Source organism: Polyodon spathula, chromosome 5 (genome assembly GCF_017654505.1).
Source record: "Polyodon spathula isolate WHYD16114869_AA chromosome 5, ASM1765450v1, whole genome shotgun sequence".
NCBI lineage: Eukaryota > Metazoa > Chordata > Actinopteri > Acipenseriformes > Polyodontidae > Polyodon > Polyodon spathula.
The window spans coordinates 68597527-68625388 of NC_054538.1; the positions used below are offsets into that span (position 1 = coordinate 68597527).

Here is a 27862-nt window from a genome sequence, read left to right on the forward strand (position 1 = left end):
CAAAACATGATACAATTACATGTTTTCATTGAGCTTCAAACTAAAGAAACTGAAGGTCATTTGGTAGTCTTGGCAATTCATTTGTATTTTGGGAGAACAAATAGGGCAGCTTCCACCTTATTGCTTCTCAGCAGCCGTCTCCTTCATATCTAGGGTTGTTCACTCCTCTGGGTGCAGCTCTACAGCAGTACCAGGGCTTCAGTTTCTAGCTCCTGCACTGAATTGCAGAATGAACAGCGAACAAAGGCCTCTTTGACAGGCCAGTGCTTTTAAGAAATTTTCTGTGATGGGGTGGTGGGAGAGTTGGGGGGGGGGGGTGTAGACTAAACTGTGGGCCTGGGTGAGTTACAAACAGGCCTGCTCGGCAATGCTGTGCTACAACAGCAGGGCTGTGGCTAGGGGTTACCCAGAGGTAACACGAAGATGTCATTTACTATTCCATTTAAGGGGACTGATGGAGCTTCTTTGCCAGGATTCATTGTCAGCACTGTCTGATTTAATAACCCTAATGCTGCCATTATTCTCTACAGGACACAAATAACTGGATTTAACAAGGAGCAGCCTTAACCATCACAGTGCGATTTTTATTATCACAAGATCATAGCTTTTGGTTACGGCTACACTGTATGTGGTGTTGTACTTTCTTTGTAAGCCTAATACAGATCCTATATGTTGTGATGATCTGGGTCATTAATCACCTTGGGCACTGTTTCTTAACTCATGTGTAACTCACTGTCGTTGCTTTGATAAATTCAGAGACATGAAGTCCTCATGCAACTGGTTGTCTGTTACTGCGAGAGTGGCATTGGTACTTGTCTACTTGGTTTAAGTTCCTGTCCTATAACCAATACAATGTTTGATACACTTGAACACCACAGCATTTTCTCCTGTATGCATTCTGGGGACTGAGTTGAGAACTTGTTTGTTTCCATGACCGGGCAAGGAATTCCAAATTATCCACATTGCTAAGCAGACAAGGAGCTTGAGCTAAGGAAAGTAATTCCGAGAAGTAAACTGTTAAACATAATTTTAGATTTTCTTTTCCATACACAATATGCTGAACGTAAGGGGTAGTAAAACAGGTCTGGTTTCCAAACTATATACTTATCTGCTGAGAACCTCATATAAACCACTTGCATTAACCTGTATTTGGTATAGGGATATACCACATGTAGAGAGAGACCATTTAAGTATTTAAGTATTGTCTTATTTCCTTTAAAATAATAAAAATTTGATCACAAAAAAAGATTTTCTTTTCCACATTATATTTATTGTATAAACAGAAGCACTAACAGAGCACACCATTATTTTTAGGTAGGTGAAGGAATTTATGAATGGAAATCATAATGTGATCTTTAAGCTACTGTATCAGTGATACAGTGGTAAATAAAAAAGTGGGTAAACTCCCTTGTTTGGTGCTCCAGGCCAGGCAGTGGCATGATAGGAACTTGGGCTGACTATTTCTTCTGGGTTTTTTAATTGGGTTTGGAGGACATCAGGGGCAAAAATGAAAGCCATTAACATGCATTTCTGGCACTCAATTCCAACGACGACTGCATGCACGAGTATATTAAAAGTACCACAGGTAATTATGTATGGTATGCTGAGAGGGTCAACACAACATTAACAGAACATAAACAACCAAATCACAGAACACGCAGACCAGTGGCCACGCCCCCTGCTCGTGCTGCAGTTCTGACTGAGAGCTCTCAGCTGTCGGTCTTGCACACAACACAGAGATGCTCACAGTTAAAATATGTTTTTAACCCAGGATTTGCATATCACAGAAGAGTAGGAATGAATAAACTCTGTAACCCTTATATGAGAAGTCGGTAAATGCTATATTGCCCAAATTTAAAGTGGGTAAACACCGTTTACCTGCGTATACCCTCGATTACACCTCTGTATCATATATAAGAGTTTAAACGACAACTGTTGAGAGAGCAGCACAGTTCAAAATGATGCCACATTGTTAAGCAGACGTGGAGCTTGATCTAAGAAAAAATACCTAGAATTTCTCAGAAGCATACTTTTCTTTCCATACATTTTACTTGAAGAGAGTGCTGTGGTTTTTAGTGTCATGATGTATCCTCTGTCTGTTCTCATAGTGGCTGGCCTACCTGGAAGCGTGTCCTCTCAGCGCTGTACTTCTGGTAGTGGCACATGGCCAGCAGGACTTTCTTGTGCCCGCCTGGTACCAGGCAGACAGCGCCCAGGATCTCCAACACGGCCACCTTGGTCTTGATGTTGTCCTGCCGCAGGCTTTGGGAGATGATGTTGATGCTTTCGGGGTGCGCCAGGACGTGGGAGCGCCCCTGCGAGTTGTTCATCAGAGCCTTGATGCAGCCGATGAGCGAGGTGTGAATGCGGCTCTCCGACGTCTCGTAGTCCATGCTCTTCAGGAAGTTGAGCAGGCAGGTGAGCCCGTCCAGCTCAATGAAACGTGTCACAAACCTGCCAAAACAAAATATCAAGATATCAAGATTAAATATTCTGACAAATTACATCACATCATGACAATTTCATATCACAGTCATGCCTGTGCTGTAGGAAAGAGCAGGATGCAGATTTTTAAATTTGTGACTTGTACAATGAGTGGGGCTCATCAAAAGGGGACGTGGTCACATTGGAAGAAGTTGGCACATGCTTTTTTTTTTTTTTTTTTTTTACACAACTTTCAGTTTTGGGCCTGGCCACTTTTAATAGTGCTATGTCCACTTCAGTTTTGGGTACGGGGGGCTGTAGGGTTTCTGCTACGTTGGCAACTGTAAGATAGTAAATAGAAAAATGTCTATACAAATTCACAGTTTCTGAAGGAATAGAAGATGCAGCTGAACACTGCCTTGTGGTCATTTTTCCACTGTACCTTAACATCTTCAATTGAACTAAGTTTATCTCCTTCCAGCTTATTGACTATTTATTTATTCAAATATGCCTATAAAACGTGAAGGACTCTGGAGCCTGTGTACCCCTGGTACTGTGTTCTGGATATGTAGAGGCAAGCTACTGGCTGCTAAGTCATACTGTACACGACTGCTGGAGTGGTAAGTGAGCAGAGATGATGGAGTGGGAAGGTGGAGAGCTTGTCAGGGGTCCAAAGACAGGACTGAAAGATTCCCTCTGGTTTTTCTTTTGCCTGTTCCTCTAAGGAGAGCCAAATTATGAATTAGCCCCTCCCCCACCGAACACACAGGTACCTGACAGATAAGCTATGGCTTCAAGTACAGGATCTCATAATAACTTGTTTTTGTCAGAGTTAAGCTAAATTAGGTCAGCACTTACATGTGTACGCCTGAAATATTATATATATATATATATATATATATATATATATATATATATATATATATATATATACGCACACACCTTTGTTTTTACTCGTCTGTTACCCTCTTTCCTGCCTGACCTGTCCTGTTTATATGTTGTGTTTCCATGGAGACCATTAGCTGAGGAAGCAGTTGAAGTTGCCCAGTGTTCCATGGTCCAATGCTTGGAGTTCAGTTCTGAGACATTCTCCCACGTATGTGGATGTTGGCAGAGTGGAATTATTTTCCATGTAAGATGAAAATCAAGCCATGAAGAGTTAGCTTGCCAAGCAGACCTGTTCTAGTGGCAGCTAGTATCTGTACTGTGATAAAGTTGTATTACATTTTGTAGACACATGCAGATGTGTTCATTTGCAGTAGGACAAACAAAAAATGCAATGGTCTAGGACAGTGTTTCTCAACCCTGGTCCTGCGGACCCCCTGTGGCTGCTGGTTTTCATTCCAACCAAGCTCTTAATTACTTAACTATACACTTAATTGAACATAATATACTTAATTAGACATTTTTAATTGTTTTCAGCTCTTAAACAGTTGCATATTTCAAGTAAGCTATAAGATTTCATAAGTAACTTGAACTTTGCAACTGTTTAACAGCTGAAAACAATTAAAAAGGTCTAATTATGCAAATTATCAGTTCAATTAAGTAATTGAGAGCTCAGTTGGAATGAAAACCAGCAGACACAGTGGGCCCCCAGGACTGATGTTGACAAACACCGGTCTAGCCTATAGTCCATTTGTACCGCCACAATCAACTGTACAATGCATACCAGAAACATGTGCAAAAGCAATTTACCAGTATACCATAGAGCAAAATACTATTACTTACAGGATATTGTATAGGGGGCTGCACAATACAAACTGATAACCACCTTGCCAGTGACTGCAGTAGCTGACCATGAGTGGCTTTGCCACCAGCCAGCATTTATCCTAAGGCTGCCATAATTAATAATAATAGTCCACTGCTGTCTGGATATACAAATCTGTAAAAATCAGTCACTGGATATTGCCTCATGGCCAAAGCACAGGCACTAGATAGAATGTATATAAAATCCATAAAATGAATAAAGAGGATTAGCGTTGTCCAGCATGTCATTAACCTGCACCTTAACAATGAGCACTCCTCTAAAACACCCCATTCTCAGCACTCCAGCACGGTCATTACTGCATGCACCCTAATAATGAGCACTAATCTAAATGCTCCATTCTCAGCTCTCTAGCACTGTCATTACCCTGTATCTTAATAATGACTTTAGTTTGCACCAGTCAAGAGCACAAACAGTGTTGTTACTGCGAGGAAACACTGGCTGGGTATAGAATTCTAAAACAGACAAGCAAATGTTTGGATGTGTGGAAACTTACACCAGGCTTCTATATGCAAATGACCGGTGAAAACATCCCTGACACACACCTATATTTCAGGGCCATGTCCGCGAGTGCAGAGACTAAGAGAGACTGTCTGCGCACAGCAGGGGCTGGAGGAGCTGTTCTATATGAGTTAGCTGCACCATCATAAATCCAGGAGCATTGCCAGCCCCCAGTCTTTACAAATACAGTACAAGATCTTTACAGCCTCAGATGAGGCATGGATATACAGTGGTGGCTATGAATATTGTATCACAACCCATTTACCAGACATTTGTAACCCTTTTTTAACCTGAACACACCTGCAAGTGGAATTTCTTTTGTAGCAAATATAACAGGCAGTGTTGTGTAATGCACTACAGTTAAGGATTCTGACCCCTGTCGATGAGACAAGGTTAAAAACTCTAAAACCACACCTGCAGACAAAACCTCTTCTGCACAGTGGTTAAGACGTTGGTTTGCAGTGTGCTGGGTCGCAGGTTTGCACCCAGAGTCTGCCCTGTTACATTGGTGCCGCGATCCATGTTGTACAGACTGGAGGTAGGGGAAGAGTGTAATAGGCAGTGTTGGGTATAGATTCTGACCTCTGTCAGTGAGATGGGGTTAAAAACCACCTCTTTCGCAGAGTCGTCAAGATGCTCACCGGTCCAAGCGCAGCCTTGTTAACAAACACACAAGGTTTCACAAACTGCAATAATGATGCATTAGAATGTGGGGGGTGGGGTCTTCGATTAAAATAGTTAAAATATTCATTCTTCAGAATGATTAGTCAATCAAGTGTGTTTGCTTGCTCTGTTTTTAGTCTTTTCAAAGCTGAGTTCCATTAAGAGCATATTTGTCTGAAATCTGTCTTTAAGCAGAGATGGCTATTGCCGTTATCGATTCCACGGGGGTAATGTGCCATACGAAACAAGCAGCTCTGCTATGTTGTGTGGTCCTCTGCTACCAGAAATGTCAAAGTATTTTATCCAACAGGAATTTCCCAGGCTGCTTCTCAGACCTGACATGAATATGTTGTGTTCCTTTAGTAGTGTAAGTTGCTGTGAAAGGTGTTAGAACCAAGGTCGTACTACTTAATACGAAACTTGTATAGTGACAGGAAGGCTGTTTTCATCAAGAATATATTTGTTTAAATGTTTCCTGGAATGTCCATGGCCAGTTTTCATCAAATTTAGGGTGAGCTGTCAGTAACATATTACAATAGTGTGTCAGTAAGTGAAATGCAATTCCGAAATTATTGACTCAACCATGAACTCAGGAAACATTACATATTCGTTTACAAACTTTCAAACAAGATAATTTACTACATGATGAATGTATGTTGATGTCAGAGTTCATTATTCATTAATTCACAAATTCAGTTAATTCAAGGTTAGTCCATTTCAGCAATAAATTGTCATGTTGTATACATTACTGTATAAGAACCCTTCAGTTATTCACTGTTTTCAGTATTTCACGATTATGCTTTGATAGTGAAATAAAGAGGAAGCATTGTATTTTACATGAATCCAACAATAAACCCAAAAAGAGATAATATGGTACTTAGTGTGTTAAAAAAAAAAACATGTAGATAGATAGATAGATAGATAGATAGATAGATAGATAGATAGATAGATAGATAGATAGATAGATAGATAAAAACACACTGCATTTCTTGGTTTCTTTTTTTTAAACCATCAACTGACAGGCACAAATGTGTGGGCAGCACTCCCTAAACTCCAGAGCCTGTCAAAACACAATTAGCAGATAAAAAGGAGTATCAAACAAGTGTGTAATTCCAACTTTTGAAATTCCCATCTGAGCACACAAGAGATCAGAGAAGTGTGTTTTTCCCTGCCGGTGAAAAAGGCAAACTGTTTCTGCTGAAATCAGCCCTGGGAATGTGTCGTCTGCTGCCAGCCCTTTAAACCGTGTCCAAGAGAAACCAGATTTGGGAGCAGGAGAGAGGAGAGGTGGGGAGAGGAAGGGGAGGTGAGGTTAGCGGAGTGGATGGGTAAACAGCTTGTGGGTCACCGTGTCTCAACGTTCGTAGTTGTTTGGGCAACAAACTGAAATGCTTTTTAGAATTTCTGTTTGGCTTACTGAGTTTGAAGATGTAATTCACATGCCTCATACACAACAACATACAGTATTATAAAAAACAAACAGGATGAACATACGTGTCTCCACAGTTAAAACTACCTTTGGGAGATGTGAACATGAATACTGTAAACAAGATGTGGCATCTCAGTTGTGCTTCCTGGATACATATTTTATTAAATGTCATTTTTATTGAATAATTCTACTTCCAAGTATTCTAATATGGTTGCCCACCCATTTCAGAATCATTGTATTCCATATTCAGTGTTGTACTTTTTTCTCATTTGCTTTATGAGCTTTTGGTATTTTTTTTTAAGATTATATCGCTTTCAATTTCAGTAAAATTATTCACATATTAATCATATTAGAGTGAGAGGGTATCCACGGAACACTAAGAAGCACATCAAGATCTCGCTGGGTTTTTGCCTTCAAAAACTATTAGTTAAAAGGTAAACAAAGTCAGATATATTTCCCAATGCATGTCACGGCTGAAAACATCTGAGTAACTGGAATAAGAAACATGAACTCATGTTTACTTCATACGAGTTTGCTGTTCATATCCAATTATGGAGTTTTCATCGTTACCTTTTCCAAACTGTTACCACTTTGAATGTTTATGCTGAACTTTTTTGTCAGAAATGTGACACTCTTGCTACGGAATGTCTAATATTCTAGAATTACATCCAGTGCTTCCAGCAAGCACAGCGTTCCTGTCATTCAACTTAGACATTAGAGAAAATAGAAAGGAGGGGTGTTAGGGGGTAGTCTGAGACTAAAGATTCCTTTAGAGTATACTTTTCAATATGAATCCTGTAGACCACTGAAGTAAAAAGATGAATCCTATAGTATAATTGTAATAGGAAATTACACAGGGAGGGTAGTCATTCAATAATTTCATATGCATGTGTGCATTAACATTCATAATCATATTTTTGATTGTACAGTAAAATTATTTTGTGCAAGGTTATAAAGGGTTAGGACACAACATGCTCAGTCTCAGCCTCTGCAAAATCCTCTCAAAAATTAAAAAAAAACGAAAATTATATATATATATATATGTATGTATGTGTGTGTGTGCGCGCACGTGTGTGTGTGTGTGTGCGTATATATATATATATATATATATATATATATATATATATATATATATATATGGGTCTGGTCTGGAGTTACGTTTTGGCTCTTCTTGGGACAGAACTCAACCAATGAGGCGGCTTGGTGATTAAATAAGCCCTGAAAAGATGGTGCTTCTAACACGTTCAATAAATGGCACTGTTTTGTGTTTCTACAGAAAGCAGAGCGTAAGCATTCTCCTGAACATCTAATTGGCAGACAAGTGATGCACTGCCATTACGGGTTCGGCCCCCTGTCGGTGAGATGAGATGAGGTTAAAGGCTCTAGAACCACAAATGCAGAGGAGCCTGGCCTCTTTTGCACAGTGGTTATGTTGCTTGCTTGCTGTGTGTGAGGTTGCCAGTTTGCGCCCAGCCTCTGTTCTGTTACACTTGCATTCTTTCTACACAGGTGTTTTGTTTTTTTTTAACACCGTTCCAGATTCATTGCAGCAGATGAAAAGCATAAACCACACTTAACCATGTCTTTCCTCATACTGGTCATGTCAAACACTGGTATTTTTAAAGCCCCCTACCCTGAACTGACACTTTTGGTTGTGGAGTCCAGCATCTCTGTACGCAGGGGCCTTAGTGTGTGAAGCCAGGCAGGCAGCGTGGAGTTGATCAGAGCTGAGCTGGCAGTGTGTGTCTCTGTCTCTACATATCAACTTCTCACTGACGGATTTAACAGGATTAGCATCTCATTACCGCACCTGCGGCAAACCATGCTATACTGTCTAACAGCTCTGGGTGCCATAACATTGTGTTAAAACTGATGGCATTGATGGGAGCACCCTTCTCTCTTGACGTGCTGTGTAATTCAATCTGCAGGTCCTCTTGGACTGAAATTGTTTGTCCTCTGAAAGAGACTCATTGCCCAGCACAGCGTGCATTAGGAGGACTAATAACAGTGAACTCACATGGAAGAGAGGGCGTCAAACTTCAAAATGAGAAATTAAACTAAACCAGTTAAGGAGGCTGTTTAATTGGTACTGGAGTCTGATAAAATACATTGATTTGTAACTTTTGACTGGAAGTAATATTACAGTTACTACAATGTAGTTACCTGTACTATACCTACTTGAACAAGTATAATAGCAAGAAGCCTGGGGATTACCACTCTTTTTGGACTAGGTTTGGTTTAACCTTTTTTCCAAGCCAATCGAATGCTACAGATACTCTCTCATGTCAGTTCATATTTACATTGCAAGGTGCTGCTGGGAAGGAACCGCAGTGTCCTCAATACGACACAGAAGACAGTATTTCAACGTTCAGAGACCATGTGGTGCCTGTTCACTATGGAAATACAGGCAAGCATAGCCACATGGACACTTATTTAATTTACTCAACTACAGGAGATCTCTATACAAAATAGACAGATACATTTTGAAGCAAGTGAAATGCAATATAAGGCCCCCATTTGTAGGTCTATTTTTGACACATACAATAAAGCACACATTACAAAAACACCTTTCTTACAATACAAATGTGTTATGGATGTGTTTGCCAGCTATTTGGTATTTGATGCCGCTGTTTCTGAAAACTGAGCGCATAACCCAGTTAAAAACTCTCCTGCAGGTTTCTGAAATCTCAACCAATAGCAATGAAAATACCACACATTATACTATAGAGTGCTGTACAGTATATGGCTATTTAAACAGTTGCTCTGCACTTTTTTTTACTAGTATTACAACATGAGAGACAGAAAGACCTCTCATTTCCTTTCTGGTCCTACTGCAATCTTCTGAATGTGACTTCTGAATGTGTGTGTACATACTGTATGATCACCCCTTTCTATTTACATGCGTTAAACTCAAACCAGGCACTAGCAGCCAGAGTGATGCTCACACCGTCGCCTCTTAGACTCTTCACCTGCCTGTACAGAACTGTTATTCCAGTGAGCCATGGAAGGACACAGCCCTTTCAACGCTAAATTACTAAAGCATGGGAAGGCACTACAGAGAGCACTGCCATGTGTATTTTATTTAGACTTTAATGAAAATTTTGCTTCAGAAGGCCTATCGACATCTAATCCACATGAAAACATTCAGAGTTGCAGCTGTGCCGCTAGTGTTGTGTGAAAGGGGAAGGGGTTGGGGGGTTATTTGAAGGATGTTAAAAAGATGCCAGAGAATTAGGGAAATTCATAAAAAGTAAACAGGGGCACTTGTCTTTGGGATGTCGTTTTACATCAGGCGGTTACACTTACAGCACACTCCTTTCCTTTGTTTAAAGCTAACTGTAGTGTGGATTAAATTCACATTTTTGAGAGCTGTAATCGCAGTGCTGTTGGAAACTAGAGTGCCCTATTAAAGCACATAAACAATGTTTTCCCTGAGGAGGGCTCTTGGGAGAATCACATTCAGAGAACTGTAAAGACACAGGCGAGATTGTATTTCCTTCACTTCTGACAGTTTGGTCCACTGATGCACCTAGTGGACAAAGGATGTAAGAGCAATTTAACATGTCGCAAACAGTGACACTTGGTGGACAAGAGTGGTAATCTCAACGGGTCTCACAGGATTTAAATTCAGCAGCTAAATTCTCTGTCAATTCTTTTGTCAAGGAACCTAAAGGTATGTCATGTACATTTTCCTAGTATTTAATTACGTTCCCGTTTATAGACCTATTGTGTGTGTTCTATATGAGTCTCTATTGTTATTTCAGGTTCGATGGTTATTAACCATGCTTATCGACTTTTCCAGCACAAATTAAATTAAGACTAAGACAAACTTCAAGAAGTCTGTGTCAATATACAACATATAACAAAGCATTAACAGATTAGCCAGTGGGGGGTGTGCTGATACTCTGATTTTCCAAGTAATTCACTTCAACATGTTTGAATTAATTATAACAGAAAGAAGCATGTTAAAACCCTGTTAATTCAGATTCATGTCCTAATACTCATGTGTTGAGAATCTCAGAATCTGAAATTTGATTACGAGTCACTGAAACTGCGTTATTATTGGAAACTTCACGGTAGAATCATTCAGTGTTATTAGAAAAAAAGGAAATGGATGAAACAAAGACAAGACAAATAGTTAGAGTGGTTTTAATAGATTAGGTTCTAATTATGATACTAGATAATTTCACTGTACGCAGTTAGAATATGTTTTATTATCATTGATTGTTACTTAAAGCAAACGATGGAAAAAAACACATTTTCTTGTTTTGCAATTAACAGGTTTTTAACCAGTTTCTGTTTCCCTTCTGTTTAAAACCTGACAACTAAAAACATGTTAAAGGGAAGTAATCGGACAAACTGAGTAAGTGCACACACCTACTAGTCAATGTATATCAGTTCTTTGCATTCACAATCCTGCTACGGATTTATAAAGATGTCTCTGTGTTTCCAGAAAGTATTACTGGTTCGTTAGAGCACGACGCACCTCATTGGTTGTGTCCGCAGGGCTGTTTTCAGATCCTCCACCACTTTGCTCCGCATCTCAATCTCCTCTTCATCAAAGGCAAAAAGAGTCTGCATCTATTAAAACAAATTAGAACCATTAACTGATGGATAGAAACACAAATATTATAGAAACTGCAGATAGATCAAACAAACAGTCACGTAGACCAGCCAGACATATTTGACAGCTGGGTATAACAATTTACATTTTTCCATTGATTTTTGTGGCGGTTTCAGTGACTGGGAAATGAAAACAATACCAAACCTGAGACTTGAATCTACTTTCTCGTTTACCCTGTTAGGGATCTCCAATGACAAGTGGTCTCGACACGTTCACCTTTAACTTAAACAGTGTAAATCAGGGCAGCCTCTTGTGAAATTACAATCTTTTAAAAAACAGATGTAGAAGGCTTTTAAAAAAAAAAAAAAAAAAAATTAAAATAACCTTTATACATGAATAAAATGCATTTTAGAAGGCATCTTGCTTACAATATGAATGTGTGTTAAACTGGTTAGCCAGCTATTTCGTACTTGACACCGCTGTTTCTGAGAACCGAGTACACAACCCAGTTAAAAACTCTCCTGCTGTTACAGGTTTCTCATACCCCATCCAAAATATACATTATCTCAGCATCAAAGTGCTTTCTCTCAGATTAGAATTGCTGGGATGAGTCACTATCTGAAGGCAGGCTGGGGTCTAGCTTCACTGAACCATCTGATTAAATCATCTGTTGAGATATTGTAAGACTCATCTGAATGCCCTAAATCTGTGTGGATACACATTTATTTAAAAAAAAAAAAAAAAAAAAAAGTCAGGACTTTTGGGTTTTAGCATGACCCCGTTGTATCTGGACTGGGAATTTCCCGCACCCAAGTACACAAACAGAAATAGAGTCTATATATCTGTAGCATAAGCATTGATGTTTGTCAAGTGAAGTTACGCAGTTAGAATGTAGCTATTTAAAAAGTTTGTACTTGATGAAATGCTGTAATAAATCACTGTTACACTGTTACAACTTACTCAATCCCAACAGTTGTAGTGCCTCTGTCACATTGAGGAAGCATGCACCTGTGCTAAGTCCACATTAGCACATTTTCAACTCTTAAGACCCATCTGTTTATTCTTGCTTTCCATGCTCTTTAAGCCTGATATCTGCTATTAGCTGCTGTATTGCTGCTACTATATTATGTATTATGTTACTATCATGTATTATGCACTTTCCACCATATTTAATGTATTATGCTTTTTTTTTTTTTTTTACTGCATATCATGTATTATGCATTTCTCTGTATTTAAAGTATTCTGGATTTTCTTGTTGTTACTGCATCTTGTAAAGCACTTTGTGATGGTGGTCCACTATGAAAGGCGATATATAACATAAAGATTGATTGATTGATTGGTTGCTTTACACCTGCCTTTTAGCAGTGCATCAGATGGGGTTCAGACCATCAAGTAAGCAGAGCTCCTAACCAGTTACAATGGAATATTTTCCTACTGCTTCTATCTACTTATAATAGTTCCTGACTTTTCGGTGACTACTGGAAGTTCTCCAGGTTTCTGCAACCATTTAAAAAGTTTTGCTTATATAAATAAAGAAGTGTTTTGATTTAAATGTTTGGTATAGGCTTTGATTTGTTTAATTACAGTCCATTGTAGCTTATGGGTTATTTATTTCAAATCAAATCAGCCAGTTTCATTAGCGTAATTTCTTTAGAAAGGAACCAGAAATAAACAACTCAGGCATTTCTCCTGAAAACAATGGGCTAATGACGACATGAAGTAAATAAGACCCTGGCCCTATCTGTATATATGTACAATAAACATGTAGCTATCAGTTCAGTAGATGCTGTATGTGCAGTATAACATCAACATGCAATATGCTATCATTTTATAATAGTAGGCATGACTATTTGGCATAGACTCCTGATAATAAGAATTGCTTCCTTGAAATCAGTGAAAATTGACTGTTGTTCCTAATAAAGTGTCCAGACTAGCACTAACTGTCTGTAATGATTTGTAAGTGGAGAAAGCATGAATCGATGACCCTTCATATTTGGTTTCCCCTGCCCCACACAGACCGACCCTAAATCCTACAGATGTTTTAGTCATAACATTCATCTTCAGGTCGTGCAACACTGGGCCAGATGGCTCTGATATCTTTGGCAGGCTGGACTACCTTTGTATTCTGCTTTTCAGATTAAATTGCACGTATTTCACAGAGATTAAGCATTAACATCAACATACGAAAGGGTCTTTGAATCCCGGGGCTGCTTCATTCTGTCTTGTTTTTCAATTTTCTTTCAAAGGATAACATAACTGTGTAACTCATCTGCAACCTGAAAATCCCTGCTCTAAAAGGCAAAAGGTAATAAAACCTTGCTCTGTACTGGAAAGAATCACGGCATGTGATAATGATCTCTACCACGCTGTGCAATTCACCATGAAGTCAGTAAAACAAAAGAAAACACTGTTTGAAAACAAGGAAAAATACACTTTGAATGTTTTTCTGCCAGACTAAGAAGTATCGGTAACACTTTCATTTAAACAGTACATATTACATATATAGAGCACTCCAATTAATAAGAGGCAACAGTGTAATTAGAAGCTCATTATATAGTACTATTATCACAGGTAATTAATTATTGCACTAATGCTTGGTAGCTGCTTTATAAAGATAAAAATAATTGTGGCAGAAGAAATTAAACCCTAAACCCTATTTGCTCCTTTTGTTCTATAGAGCAGACATCATCTAAATCCCTACGAGGGTTAATTCATCAGTCAAATCAATCGCAAGCTTAGAGGTTTCTTTCATCCAGACCAAATGGCGAAGCCTGATTGTCAGGTGTGCAACGTGCTTGTCTGCTACTCCTGCTTCACTGACATTAGTGATGCTGTGTTTATGACTCCCACAGGGCCTCTTTACAAACTGTTGTACATTTGCCCTTTCACTGGACTGATTTAATCAGCATTATGAAAATAAGGAATCTGAACTAAACACACAGTGCCACCCGGTGGACAAATGTGGGACAGTGATTTGTTTCTTATTGAATTCCAGAGAAGGAATCCAATGTTATTGTGAAGGGTTGCTCTCAAACCCCTAAATACTGCTGTAACATGCGGAGACTGGGCCTAAGCTGCTTACCTCTCTGTCCACATGTGGGCAGCTGAACCACAGTACAAAAGGGTCTAAATAGTTAGTAGAGCTTATAGTGCAATACCTCACCAGCAGGGGTCAGCATTCTCTGTAATCCAGGTGTATGAACTAACACAACCTGTTGCTAGCTGCGCAGTACCTAGAAAACAGTATACTTACTGATCAACTTCTCACAACGACAATATGTATTACAATAGATTGTGGGGCCCTACTGATCAATTTCTGTAGCAAGTCACACATTTTGAAGTTCTCTGAGGTGAGTCCTCTGCCCAGACCACAGCATCAATGTGACAATGTGTTACTGTCCTCTAACACTAATGTGCACCATATGCTGAAGCCAGGGGCAGGATGCAGGTGCCAGGTGCCTGTACAGTGGGCAGTGTTGTGTGACGCACTGCCGCTAAGGGTTCTGACCCTTGCCAATGAGATGAGGTTAAAAGCTCTGAAACCACTCCAACAGAGGGTCCTGGCATAGAGGTCATAGTGGTTGCATAGTGGTTAACAAGCTCTCTGGCAGTGTGCAGGGTCACCGGTTCACTCCTGACCACTTCCTTTCTATTCAAGTTAACCTGCAGATTAAAAGGGGAGGTGTGTGAGGGAGAGAGAAAGAGGGAGAAACAGGACTGCAGCTCAGTAACAAGAAGCAATGGAGAACGAGGGGGGTATCGGGGCAGATAACTAGGTGGCTAATTTCATTCTGAGCTATTCAACCCCAGGTCATGAGATTCACTGATCCTAGAGAGGCATGACAAGAGCGCAGTCTGACTGGGCAGCTCACCAGAAAAGGATATAGATAAATAACTAGTGCATGTGTGACATTCAGTATGTTATCTTTAAGCCATCCAGGTTTATTGGCACAGAACACAGAACTTCAATACAACTTACTTAAGTTTAAAACACGCAGTCAGGCATATAAAGAATGACAGAAGGGTGGTTATTAAGCAATAATACATGTCACAAAGAGATTAGGGAGTAGGTGGGTGTAATTCCTCATGTATTACTGCATGTTTTTTTTCTTTTTGCTGCATTTCTATGAACATAAGAAAATGTACAAAACAAGAGGCCATTCGGCCCATCTAACCTGGCCCGCTTCCTACAAGCTGATTGATCTCATAACTTCGTTGAGGTGAATCTTAACGGATCCAAGTGATTCTGCCTCCTCAAGTGTTGTAGTGCTTCAGAATGAGGCAGTATGTTAGCAGTGTGGAATATAACTGAATGGATTCTCCTCAGTAAGATATTTTTAGAGATAGACTTGGTACCAATATGTGACATACTCTTGTCATTTATCATCTCTCTCCTGAATCTGGGATATCTGCTTGGCAGTGGCAAACTTTTCTTAAGCAATCTCTCTTGTTAGTGCCTCTTTCTAAGACATTTGAAAAATAACATCTTTTGTTTGTTTGTTCCCTTCCTTCCTTTGCTCATTCATAAAGCTCTGTTCTCAAAGAGCCTCTTTTTCAGAGTGTGACACCTGAGCTGTCAATTATGGCTGATCTCTACAAGGCTGCACCCCTAAAAGCACTCCAATCAGAATCTAGGATTGGGATATCATGATATCATTGACATATTAACCAGTCGCCAGCCTACTGTGCACTTCTCATGTTTAGGAAGGGCAAGGTTTGTTATTTTCTAAAAATGTCGCTCTGAACTGATAACCTTTCACAATATCTAAAGATTGATAACTGAATTTGATAATTGAATACTTACAAATTCACACAAAACAACTTGTGAATGAAGTCTGTAGGGTTGGACGATATTACATTTGCAGTTATCAATTATGATTATCTTACACCATGCTTTAACTCAAATCTTTCTCTCTCACATTTAAATTACATAGAACTTAATAACACCCCACAGTGTCTTTATGGACAGTCTACAGCAAGAAGAGAGAGGATCAAAACTTCTCAACAGCAGGGGTACAGATAACTGCCAGAAACAAGATTATCAACGATAATGATTATTGATGATAGTAAATAGTAAACATCGATACCATAGTGATTATCCATTATTGTTCCAACCCTTTTTATAGGTTCTATTTTTTCTTGTTACTGAACTCTTACTTACAGCAGCCATGGAGTTGATGCGGTCCATGTAATAGTCCGGCCAGCTGGTAGCCAGCTTATTGGGGTCTTCCTGCTCCTGAAAGAGACACAAAGACAAACGTTAACTTAGACTGAAGCATTCCCCAGGAAGCTAGTGCTGACAGCAGCCTGGGGATAGTTTCTGTTAATCTGTCTATTTGAAGAAATTACAGCAAAGGCATTTGAATGTGTGTTGAATATTCCCACAGGAGAAGAACTAATGGTCTATTCACACCACTATATCTAAATAATGCCCTGTCAACTCCTGTCGAAACGTGACTGTGAATGAAGTGAATGGTGATTCTGTTTTCAACACACAGTACTCAGGCAGTGTGAGCAGTAAAAGAAAAGTTGTGTCTTGGTCCTGGGTGGCCTGGCAGACCTCTTCACATGCAGACACACATTTTGAGATTTTTTTGTTTCAGTTTGAGAACAACTGAATACAAAGGTATTCATTGTGTAAGTGCAAAATATAAATAATCAAAATAGTGGCTGAAGAGCTCGTTTTAACACAGCCATTGAAAGAGAAAAAAACTGGAGGAATTAGGGAACGATAAGACAAGGGTTGTCTTAATGAGGGTAGCTCACCTTCAGCCCACCCCCCCATTCATTTCTATGAAACACATTTAATTAACATTACAAATCCAGTATATGCCCAATATATTCAATTCCCCCCATTTTAAATACCATATTACATTTTCCATAAACTGCCATTTTCAATCTGTCGTTTAATTCTTATCTTTGCAGTACAGCACGGGGATTCCATTCCAAGAGAAATGGGAATAGACTATTTTACCTGTGCTTTACCATGCTTTCTCTAAGCTTTATTATGCTTTTCTGTGTTTCTACTGTGGGAAACTTTTATTTGTGTCAAACACCCTTTTCAGTAGCACCACGGTGCATCAGGATATTCCATAACAGTGCTCTCAGAAAAGTGATGGATTTCTTGGATGGCCACAAACCCAAGACATGTGTGTGGTTTCCTGCATTCTTGAGATGAATGAGCAATTCCTGCCCAGGTTTGCATGTCACAGGTCAGTGGAGGTCAGAACTCCATGGTGGACATGCATATGAGACCCTCTCAGGGCAAATCAGCAACCCGGAAACTTTGATGGCATAGGAATTGATTTATCTTCCTGGCCTGGGACCTTTTGTACACAGTAAAACCTGTTCAAAACCACCTGCAAAAAAGAACCTCCCTGTATACTTACAGTTAACTGTAAGTGCCATGAACTATAGTTTTTAAATAACCACTATATATAAATAGCACTTTTCAATAAGCACTACTTTTAGATAGACCACTGATGGTTTATAAGAAGGATATTAAAGTATATTACATTTTCTTCTTAAACATTGGCAATACAGATTTTAAAAAGCTACTTTTTAGCAGACTCAGGTACTTTTATAGACAACAACAAAAGGAATAAGCAAAATAGCTGATAATAAGTGCAAACAAACATCAGACACAACACCAACTGAAAACTTCTAGTCCGACGAATGGAAGTCCAGACCTTGTACCTACTGTTGGCACCCGGTTCCTGTTGCACTGTGTAAAAAGCATGTCTTTATGTGTGTATGATGGCTCTTTGTTTTTGGCATTTGCAGATGTGAATCAAGATGGAAGGAAACAGACAGACAGACAGTGTGAACATGCTCCACCACTCTCTTAATGCTCCTTGCACTGTTTGCTTTTTTACACTACATTTACAGCGTGGAATGTGCCATTAATTAAACACACACACATATACACACTCACGAACATGCACAATGACATGGAAGCAATTATCCTGACGCTGAAATACCTCTGTCAAAAACAGCTGTGAATTATGAGCCCCAATGCTCAGCCTCGCAGAAGATAGATAGCAGTGTTCCCCCAACGACAGATCCTGGCAGGGCCGTATTGATGCAACGTTCCCTTCGGCTCACATGGCAATGGAACTGAAAGCTCTGAAACCGGGTAATCACCATCTTATCATTGGGACCTTTAGAGATTTTTCACTTCTATATGGATCATTACTTTAAATTATGTTCTCCTGTCACTACCTAATTGGATTATTCTGTCCACCAGACATACCTCTCTGTCTGAATCCTAGACAAACTAGTGAAATAAGAATCACTGATCATTACCATAATAATAATTCATACTAGGATGAACATTTTCAATGTTCGGGAACATTTGTTGCCAATTAATTGTATCAGGTTAAAAAACTCATGCCAAAGCTGCCCGATTCCAGCCTTGCTGAAGCACCCCCAGATCATCACCGATCCTCCACCACATTTCACAGTAGGTGCGAGACACTGACTTGTAGGCCTCTCCAGGTCTCCGTCTAACCATTAGACAACCAGGTGTTGGGCAAAGCTGAAAATTGGACTCATCTGGGGGTGCTTCGGCAAGGCTGGCATCGGGCAGATTTGTCTTTGTGAAGGACGCATGAATCAAGCCGAGTACAAGGTTGTCCTGGAAGAAAACTTGCTTCCTTCTGCTCTGACAATGTTCCCCAACTCTGAGGATTGGGTTTTCCAGCAGGACAATGCTCCATGCCACACAGCCAGGTCAATCAAGGTGTGGATGGAGGACCACCAGATCAAGACCCTGTCATGGCCAGCCCAATCTCCAGACCTGAACCCCATTGAAAACCTCTGGAATGTGATAAAGAGGAAGATGGATGGTCACAAGCTATCAAACAAAGCCGAGCTGCTTGAATTTTTGCACCAGGAGTGGCATAAAGTCACCCAACATCAATGTGAAAGACTGGTGGAGAGCATGCCAAGACGCATGAAAGCTGTGCTTGAAAATCACGGTTATTCCACCAAATATTGATTTCTGAACTCTTCCTAAGTTAAAACATTAGTATTGTGTTGTTTAAAAATGAATATGAACTTATTTTCTTTGCATTATTCGAGGTCTGACAACACTGCATCTTTTTTGTTATTTTGACCAGTTGTCATTTTCTGCCAATAAATGCTCTAAATGACAATATTTTTAGTTGGAATTTGGGAGAAATGTTGTCAGTAGTTTATAGAATAAAACAAAAATGTTCATTTTACCCAAACACATACCTATAAATAGTAAAACCAGAGAAACTGATAATTTTGTAGTGGTCTCTTAATTTTTTCCAGAGCTGTATATATTACAGTGAAAAAGTATTTGACCCCTGTCTGATTTTTGGCATTTTTGCACATTTAAAAGGGACCCTGAGTGAACAAATAACACAAAATTTAGACACTTATTCAATTTATTAATTTAAGAAAGTTATGAACACCCAATGCCCCTTGTAAAAAAGTAATTGCCCCCTTAGACTCAATAACTGGTTATACCACCTTTAGCAACAATAACTGCAACCAAACGTGTCTTGTAGTTATTGATCAGTCTCTCACAGCACCGTGGAGGAATTTTGGCCCACTCCTTCATGATGAACTGTTTCAACTCTGTGACATTTGTGGGTTTTTGAGCATAAACTGCTCATTTCAGGTCCTGCCACAACATCTCAGTGGGGTTTAGGTCTAGCGTTTGACTAGGCCATTCCAAAACTTTACATTTCTTGTTCTTCAACCATTCTGATGTAGACTTGCTTGTGTGTTTCGGATCATTGTCTTACTGCATGACCCAGCTGTGCTTCAGCTTCAGCTCACGGGTGGATGGCCTGACATTCTCCTGTAGAATTCTCTGATACAGAGCAGAATTCATGGTTCCTTCAATGACCAGGTAGTCCAGGTCCTGATGCAGCAAAGCATCCCCAAATCATGACACTACCACAACCATGCTTGATCGTTGGTATGAGGTTTTTACAGTGGAATGCAGTGTTTAGTTTTCACCAGACATACCAGGGCCCATGTTGGCCAAAAAGTTCCACTTTTGACTCATCTGTCAATAGAACATTGTTCCAGAACTCTTGAGGATCATCCAGCAGTGGTCTCCGCCTTGCTACTCTTCCATGAATCCTTTTCCCACATAACACAGATAGCACAGATAGCATCAGTCCTATTTCAAAAGTTCTGTTTGCAGCCTCAGTAAGTCTGGCTTGCTTGCTGACAGTGTAACAAAACAAATCAAAACATAGCACAGCTGAGGTGGGTCAGTGAAAGGGAGCTGTCAGGAGCAGAACAGGGAGACAAAGTGCTGCTGCTACAGCTCTGGCTTCCAAGAGCCCTGCTGAGGGAAGGGGGAGCAGAGAGTCAACCAAGCTGAGGACGAGACACACTGACCAGGGTGAAACTGGGAGACTCAAATGCTACCTGTTATCAAGACTAGTAGAATTTGCACTGGTCCGCCCTTAATTCTTCAGCTGACGATCTTGTGATTCTTTGCATGTTTATTTTGTTTAAAGTAGAGTTTTGTGTTGAATACAATTGATCACAATCAGTTTCCTGCACTATGTAGTTGAACAAAAAAAAAAAAAAAAACTTCATTCAAGTGAAGAACCAAAAGATCAGCAGCAGATCAGTGATAATGTTGCTAATGCTAATGAAATATTGTAAAGCAGTAGTGCATAACTCGGTCCTGGAGGGCCGGCGTCCCTGCAGGTTTTTATTCCTAAAGTATTTTATTGGACCCTATTAGATGCTTAATTGGTCCAATTAACTAATTTAGGGTATGGTTAGAACATAAACCAGGAAGGACACTGGCCCTCCATGACCTGAGTTGTGCACCACTGTTGTAAAGTCTTGGTTGCACAGAAGTGCAATGCTTTATATCCTCAATCCAACTGGAACTCCAATTAAACAAATGTAACATTGACATTGCACAACACTGTTCTTGATACTATTGCCAACTAAAAAACGCTCCTTGTTCTCGCAATAACAGTTTGACACGAAACACAAGCTCTCCATCTTATTAAAGTACTATTCTGGCACTGGGTCTACTCTGTGTTTACATACAGACCATTTTTAATGAAGTTCAGGGTGGAATTTTGTTTACTGTGAGTGTGTGTGTGGACAGATATTACTATCAATGTCAGGACAAAATTTGAGAAAATGTCCCCACAAAGATAGTAGCTCTTGAAAAAAATGACGTTGTGGGGACATCCCCACTTTGTTAAACACATTTTTAAGAACTAAATATGCCTTAAAAAAAGTGCCAACAATGTTTAGTTTGTTGTCGGCTTCGACCCTGTGTGGCGTTTTGTCTGACAAGTTAGAAATAGTAAATAAAATTATAGTGAGAGTCAATGAAAAGTCCCCACAAATATAGGAATGCAAACGTGTGTGTGTGTGTGTGTGTGTGTGTGTGTGTGTGTGTTTTCTTTCTTTTCTCCAGTCCTGGGTGAGCTTATTTGGGTTGTCTCGGGGCCAGCTAAAACAAGCACTTTATCCAAATCCAAATGGAACAGATCATTCTCTTCGGCTGATCCACTGGATATTCTGTTAGTTGCTGTAGCTAACTTGTTCTTGTCAGAGTTAAGCTAAATTAGATCAGCACTTACATGTCATGTGGTGAACTTACATATATGATATATATATATATATATATTATATGATATATATATATATATATATATATATATATATATATATATATATATATACACACACACACACACACACACACACACACACACAGTGCCTTGCAAAAGTATTCAGACCCCTGACCAATTCTCATGGTCTCATGGGATTGAGATCAGGACTTTGACTGGGCCACTGTAGGACATTCACTTTTTTGTTCTTGAGCCACTCCAATGTTGCTTTGGCCTTGTGCTTGGGATCATTGTCCTGCTGAAAGGTGAATTTTCTCCCAAGCTTCAGTTTTTTAGTGGACTGAAGCAGATTCTCTTGCAGTATTTTCCTGTATTTTGCTCCATCCATTCTTCCTTCAATTGTAACAAGATGCCCAGTCCCTGCTGATGAGAAGCATCCCCACAGCATGATGCTGTCACCACCATACTTCACTGTAGGGATGGTGTGTCTTGAGGCATGGGCAGTGTTAGGTTTGCGCCACACATAGCGCTTTGAGTTTTGGCCAAAAAGCTCTATCTTTGTCTCATCTGACCACAAAACTTTTTCTCACATCGCAGCTGGGTCACTCTCCTGCTTTCTGGCAAACTCCAGATGTGCTTTCATATGGTACTTTGTGAGTAACAGCTTCTTTCTTGCCACCCTCCCATACAGGCCAGTGTTATGCAGAGCTCTTGATATGGTTGACTGATGCACCATTACTCCACTCCCAGCCATTGAACTCTGTAGCTCCTTCAAAGTGATTGTTGGCCTCTCTGTGGCTTCTTGTTTGAGCGTTGAGTTTTGAGGGACGGTCTTTTCTTGGCAGTGCCTGGGTGGTGTGATGCAGCTTTCACTTCCTGATTATTGATCCAACTGTGCTCACTGGAATATCCAAACACTTGGATATTATTTTGTACCCTTTCCCTAATCTATGCATTTGTAATACTTTATCTCTTACTTCTGTAGGATGCTCTTTTGTCTTCATTTTCCTTCAGATTCACAGCCTTACCAATGATCCTTCAACAGTGGGGTTTTTATCCAGAAAATGTGTCAGCTACTTTAATGGTTCACAGGTGGAGGCCAATGGTAAGATAATTGTGTCCTCATTAGGGCAATTTCTTTCATCGGTGCAAACTGGGAGCTTCCACAGCACAGGGGTTGAATACTTATGCAAGCAAGATATTTCAGTTTTTTATTTTTCTTAAAAATATTTTCCAACATAAAACCAATGTCACCTTACAATAATTGATTTTGAGTTTAAGTGTTTTATAATAAAATATCAAACAGAACAAAATTTCAATGTACCATTTGTAATTCAGTAATATGAGAGAATTGGTCAGGGGTCTGAATACTTTTGCAAGGCACTGTACACACACACACACACACAGACTGGCCAACAAATGTAAGTGACCAGTTACCAAATAGTACAACATAGAGGTGCACTGCTAGAATGTAAACAGATGTGTCTTGCCAGTTTTGAAGGTTTCTGTGGTTTTGGCCACTGTAGCACATCTCTTGCTTGTCCCAATAACATGTTGCACATATCGTGGTTTTCTGCAAAACATTCCAGGATCACCTAGGAGACTGTCTGGATGGATACACTGGTTAAGGCAGCCACTGTGTTTGCACAAGAACGCTTGTGAAGTTACTGAGATCATTCTGCTTCCTCATTATTGTTGCTGAATAGTTGCACTCTCACTCAGCTTCTACGGGCCTGGAGAATCCCTTTATATGTTACTTGATCAAATAAATTTGCATGCATTTCAGACTACGAGAGTTTCAAATTTTACTTTCACTATCCTTTCTTTCTTGGCCAGTCAGTGCTGCAGACAGTGATCCTGGAGTTAAGCTCTTGCATGTGGTCAGATCACTCTCTCCAATTTAACTTTTAATTTCCTAGTCCTTATGTACCTGTTTGCACTATACTAATTTAATGTATGCTTTTACGTTGTCTATTAAGGAATCGTTATTCAATGAGCCTTACAAACATTCTTGCCTAGGTCAAGTACAATCCAGCTGTTAGTTATAGTCTTTCTGCTTCTTTGGAGGTAGTCTGCTGTGTTTTACCTAATCCTGTATGGTCTGCACTGACCTGGTGAAGCAGACTTGAGTTCCCTCATTCCATCCTCCACTGAACAAGATATCCTTCATTAAGCAGGAGGAAGCCTGGGCCCCTGTGGCGCTCTAATGTTCTCCCCCCTAAAGCCCTGCTGCTAGTCTCCGTGCAGCTCAGCCAGCATAGGAGCTGATAGCATCTGGACAGAGACCTCAGGAAATCAAACAATGATGCTGAAGACAGAGGCGCAGTGTGCTGTAAATTAGACTAGGCATAACCTAGATCTGCAGAGAGATATGAGTGTTTTCCAGAGATATAGGGACAGGACGGAGCAGAGTTACTATTTGCCAGACCAGACACCACAAAAAAAAGTGTTTTATTGAGTCAGTTATGATTTTCTTTCTTTCTTTCTTTCTTTCTTTCTTTCTTTCTTTCTTTCTTTCTTTAATTCAAGTAACACTTACCAAATATGCATTTTGCAGGTCTCACATTTTTCTTCATTAAAAACAAACATATTTGATTATGCGCACGCATATTAGATTTTTTTTTAATTGTATATTTTGTTTGCTACTAATGAACTTTATAAATAAAAATATATATTTTAAAAAAATCAAGAAAAGCACTTATCTTCCAATTTCAATAATCCATCAAGGTTTTGATTTTCTTAAAAGGCAGAGATGCAGTGGACTCCACACAACCATGTTTCAACTGGTCCACCATCAGCTTTCCTCTTTAATATTTACTGGAACTGTTTTGGCAGCACTATGAACGAGGTGTGGGATGCTCACAATTATCCGTATTTCTCTCTAAGCCTGTAGCTGTATGTTGTCTTGGCCATCACTGCAGAAAGTGTGAGAGATGAGGCCAGAAACGGCTTCTTCCAATACAGCTTCCAAATTATCAGCATAAACAGAAATGGCCCTTAAGGCATCCATCAAGTCCCAGGGATGGAAATCAGGCGACAGTGGTAGCGTCTGGTGTCGGGAGGATAATTCATGAAAAGTTATCACTATTGTCCGTATCACCTTGTGAGTCTTTGACCTTGATATTTGTTATCTTGAACATCTCAGTTACATAGCGGACTTACTTTACACGGAACATCACATGATATTTTGCAATGAGGAAACGCAAGATTACTTAGCAGTCCACAGCTAGCAGTGAATTGAGCTGAAAATCCTCTTAGCCATATATAAATGTATGGGAAAGGTGAAAAAAATATATAATGACATCCCTTATAAAAGTTTCCAATAGTAAAAGCTTAGCAAAGTGTAATAAAGTATAGTGAAAGCATGGTAAAGCACAGAGTGGTATGGAAAGCAATTGAAAAAACATGCCTCGTGACAAGTAGAAATCGGTGATCCACAAGGAAATGAACTGTCTTGTCATGAACTTCAAGCCTAATCATGTTAGCTCACAGACTGGTTTCTGACAAGATGGAAAACAAAAGCAGAATTCATACTATATTACAGTAAAAATAAATAAAGAAATAAATACTAGTACCCCATCAAATTAAGGAGAGAAATTATTTTGTACAGTACAATATGTGTTATTTATTCCAGATGTCATTTATGCTTTGGTTTCATTTGGACAATATCTTTTTGATTTAGTCATTTATAAATTCTGTTCAAGTAAAGAAATGGAAATTTATGACAACATTCTAGCAATGAACACCTCCTGATCAATAATGACAATTAATCAATAAAAAAACAGAGCGTCTCCTTTCTCCCTGTTCTATAACTAAACTTAGAAATGCTGAAAGACTTCACTCAGTGACAAATGTTTCGATTAGGAGTCTTCATCAGTGTCTTATATACAAAACGTTTTTCTTTAAATAAGTTTCTTTTAGTATTTCTAAATTTAGCACTATTGTGTGTTAAACAGTTATGGATGATTCTACTCAAAGCAAAATTTTGCAGAGGTGCTCCATATTAAAGTTTAATATGCTAGTGATTACACTGCTCACTTATGATTTGCCATGATTATCAGCATTTAGTTGTCCACTAATATGCAAAATAACTGGTAATGTGCAATGAACTGTAAAGTTTCACTTCTGCAATGGATCGTTGGTCAAATGTTTGCATTTAACCAACTGAACCTATTTACAGCGAATCCTCCCTCTCTGTAACACCCACAGTGACACAGTGATGCCCGCATCTCCTGGGCCTCGCTCCTTGCACTTTTCAGTAATCAGATTCTGGATGCCATATAAGGATTCTGGCTACGACAAGAAATCCCTAAAAATTTTAAAAATGCAGAAGCACATAGTGTTCTGTGATTCAGCAGCGAGGGGTCGGTGAGAGGCTAATTGAATTACATGCTTCCTGTGGACCGGGACAGCGTTCCAGAGGCGAGATTTATGGAATAGCAGCACAGCAGTTTAATAAACAAACGCAAATTCAGAAATTCAGGGAGCATGTTTACAACAGGAGGGTCACGCTGGAGAAACACACTGTGCAAGAGGACACGGGAGGGGGGCCGATCAACTGACAAACTCCCTGCCCTGGTGGGACCCCCTTCCTATACAGACATGTCAAGTCTCATTCACTCATTTCAATCTAATCTCACTCCCTCATGCACTGCATTGCTAAGCTCGCGCATTTTTTAAAATATCACATAAAAAGCAACATCATTTTTATATGGAAAATGTTACACACAAATCTCACTGTAGAACATGACGATAACATGGTGTTTTATATTAAAAAAAAAAAAAGAACGATCTGCTGCTGCTGCCTCGTGTCGCTTCATAAGTCCTGTTCCTCCCAAAGAAATGACTTGTGGAGCTTGTTAGTTTAGCAGTGTTTCCAAGAATACATTTGAATTCAAAAGACACAATACTTTACCTGTAGATTAACACATCTGTCACACAACGACTTTGGTTTACTTCTTTACTTGTTCTTGATCTCGTGACTGATAAGGTATGTGAACTGAATTTTAATTTTTTTCTTTTATTTATGATTATTATTGAGGCATGTTTAATGAGGCATGGGCCGATCTGCCTGCAGTCAGTTATCAACAAAAACCTGCCAGTTCCATTGTTCCAAAGCACACAAGGATGTTTTTTGACATGGAGCAGTAAAGTGAAAGCGTGAGGCTTCTGGGAGTAGAAGAAACTGAACATCTCAGTAACCAATTACTGTTTTTCAAATGACATGCATGTTTTCAACATCTTTCCATTCTGTCATGTAATTCAAGCATTGAAATAAAATCAGGAAAGAGCGACTAGTAAATGAAATGAAAAAAAAAAACACCATCAAAAGTTCACCACAGTGAATGAGAGCATCGTTTACACAGGAAACAAAATTAAATTCATACTAGATAAGATTTACTGGAATTATTTAGCTTGCACTGTGTACTCTGAGTGCCTTCTCCTGTTATCCTGGTCCTGTCTGCTTCTTACCTTCTTCTTGCTGCAGTAGATCTGCCATTTCTTCTCAGCTGGCAGGGCAAACATCGCCTCTCGGTTCTTATCAGTGAGATCTAACTCATCCTGAAATTAGACAGGGAGAGGGAGTCAGTCCAGAAACCAGATTCGATTCTGTTCTTAAACTTTGAAACTTTCACACAGGGCTATTTATCGTATGGCTCTTGAACTTACAGTTGATCTTGTGTGTCCAGTATAAACACAGAACATGTTCAATGAGGACAATAATACTGAAGCAGTGTTTCATTACTGATTTTTTTAAGAACTCTGTGATCAAGTGTATGACTTTTTTAGCTATTAATGTTGGACAGCTCCAAGGATATCTGCATTTTTTTATAGTCTTATTTAAAACTGTTCCTTTAAGAATACAACCATAACTCAGAATCACATAATTATACAAAAACTGGACAACACTTGTTCATTGTTTT

At 39.4% G+C, this 27862-nt stretch overlaps 1 protein-coding gene across 4 annotated transcripts in view; it reads right to left on the reverse strand.

Annotated features, from left to right (window-relative positions):
* The window catches only part of LOC121316220 (disheveled-associated activator of morphogenesis 2-like), a 122842-nt gene that overhangs the window by 41422 nt on the left and 53558 nt on the right, over positions 1-27862 (reverse strand). For all 4 annotated transcript variants that reach the window (XM_041251134.1, XM_041251135.1, XM_041251132.1 and 1 more), the window contains exons 3-6: positions 27411-27500; positions 16508-16582; positions 11269-11363; positions 2121-2454 (exon numbers count right to left, since the gene is read on the reverse strand). In XM_041251134.1, coding sequence (XP_041107068.1) covers positions 2121-2454; positions 11269-11363; positions 16508-16582; positions 27411-27500 — 594 coding nt within the window. The remainder of the gene's footprint in view (positions 1-2120; positions 2455-11268; positions 11364-16507; positions 16583-27410; positions 27501-27862) is intronic.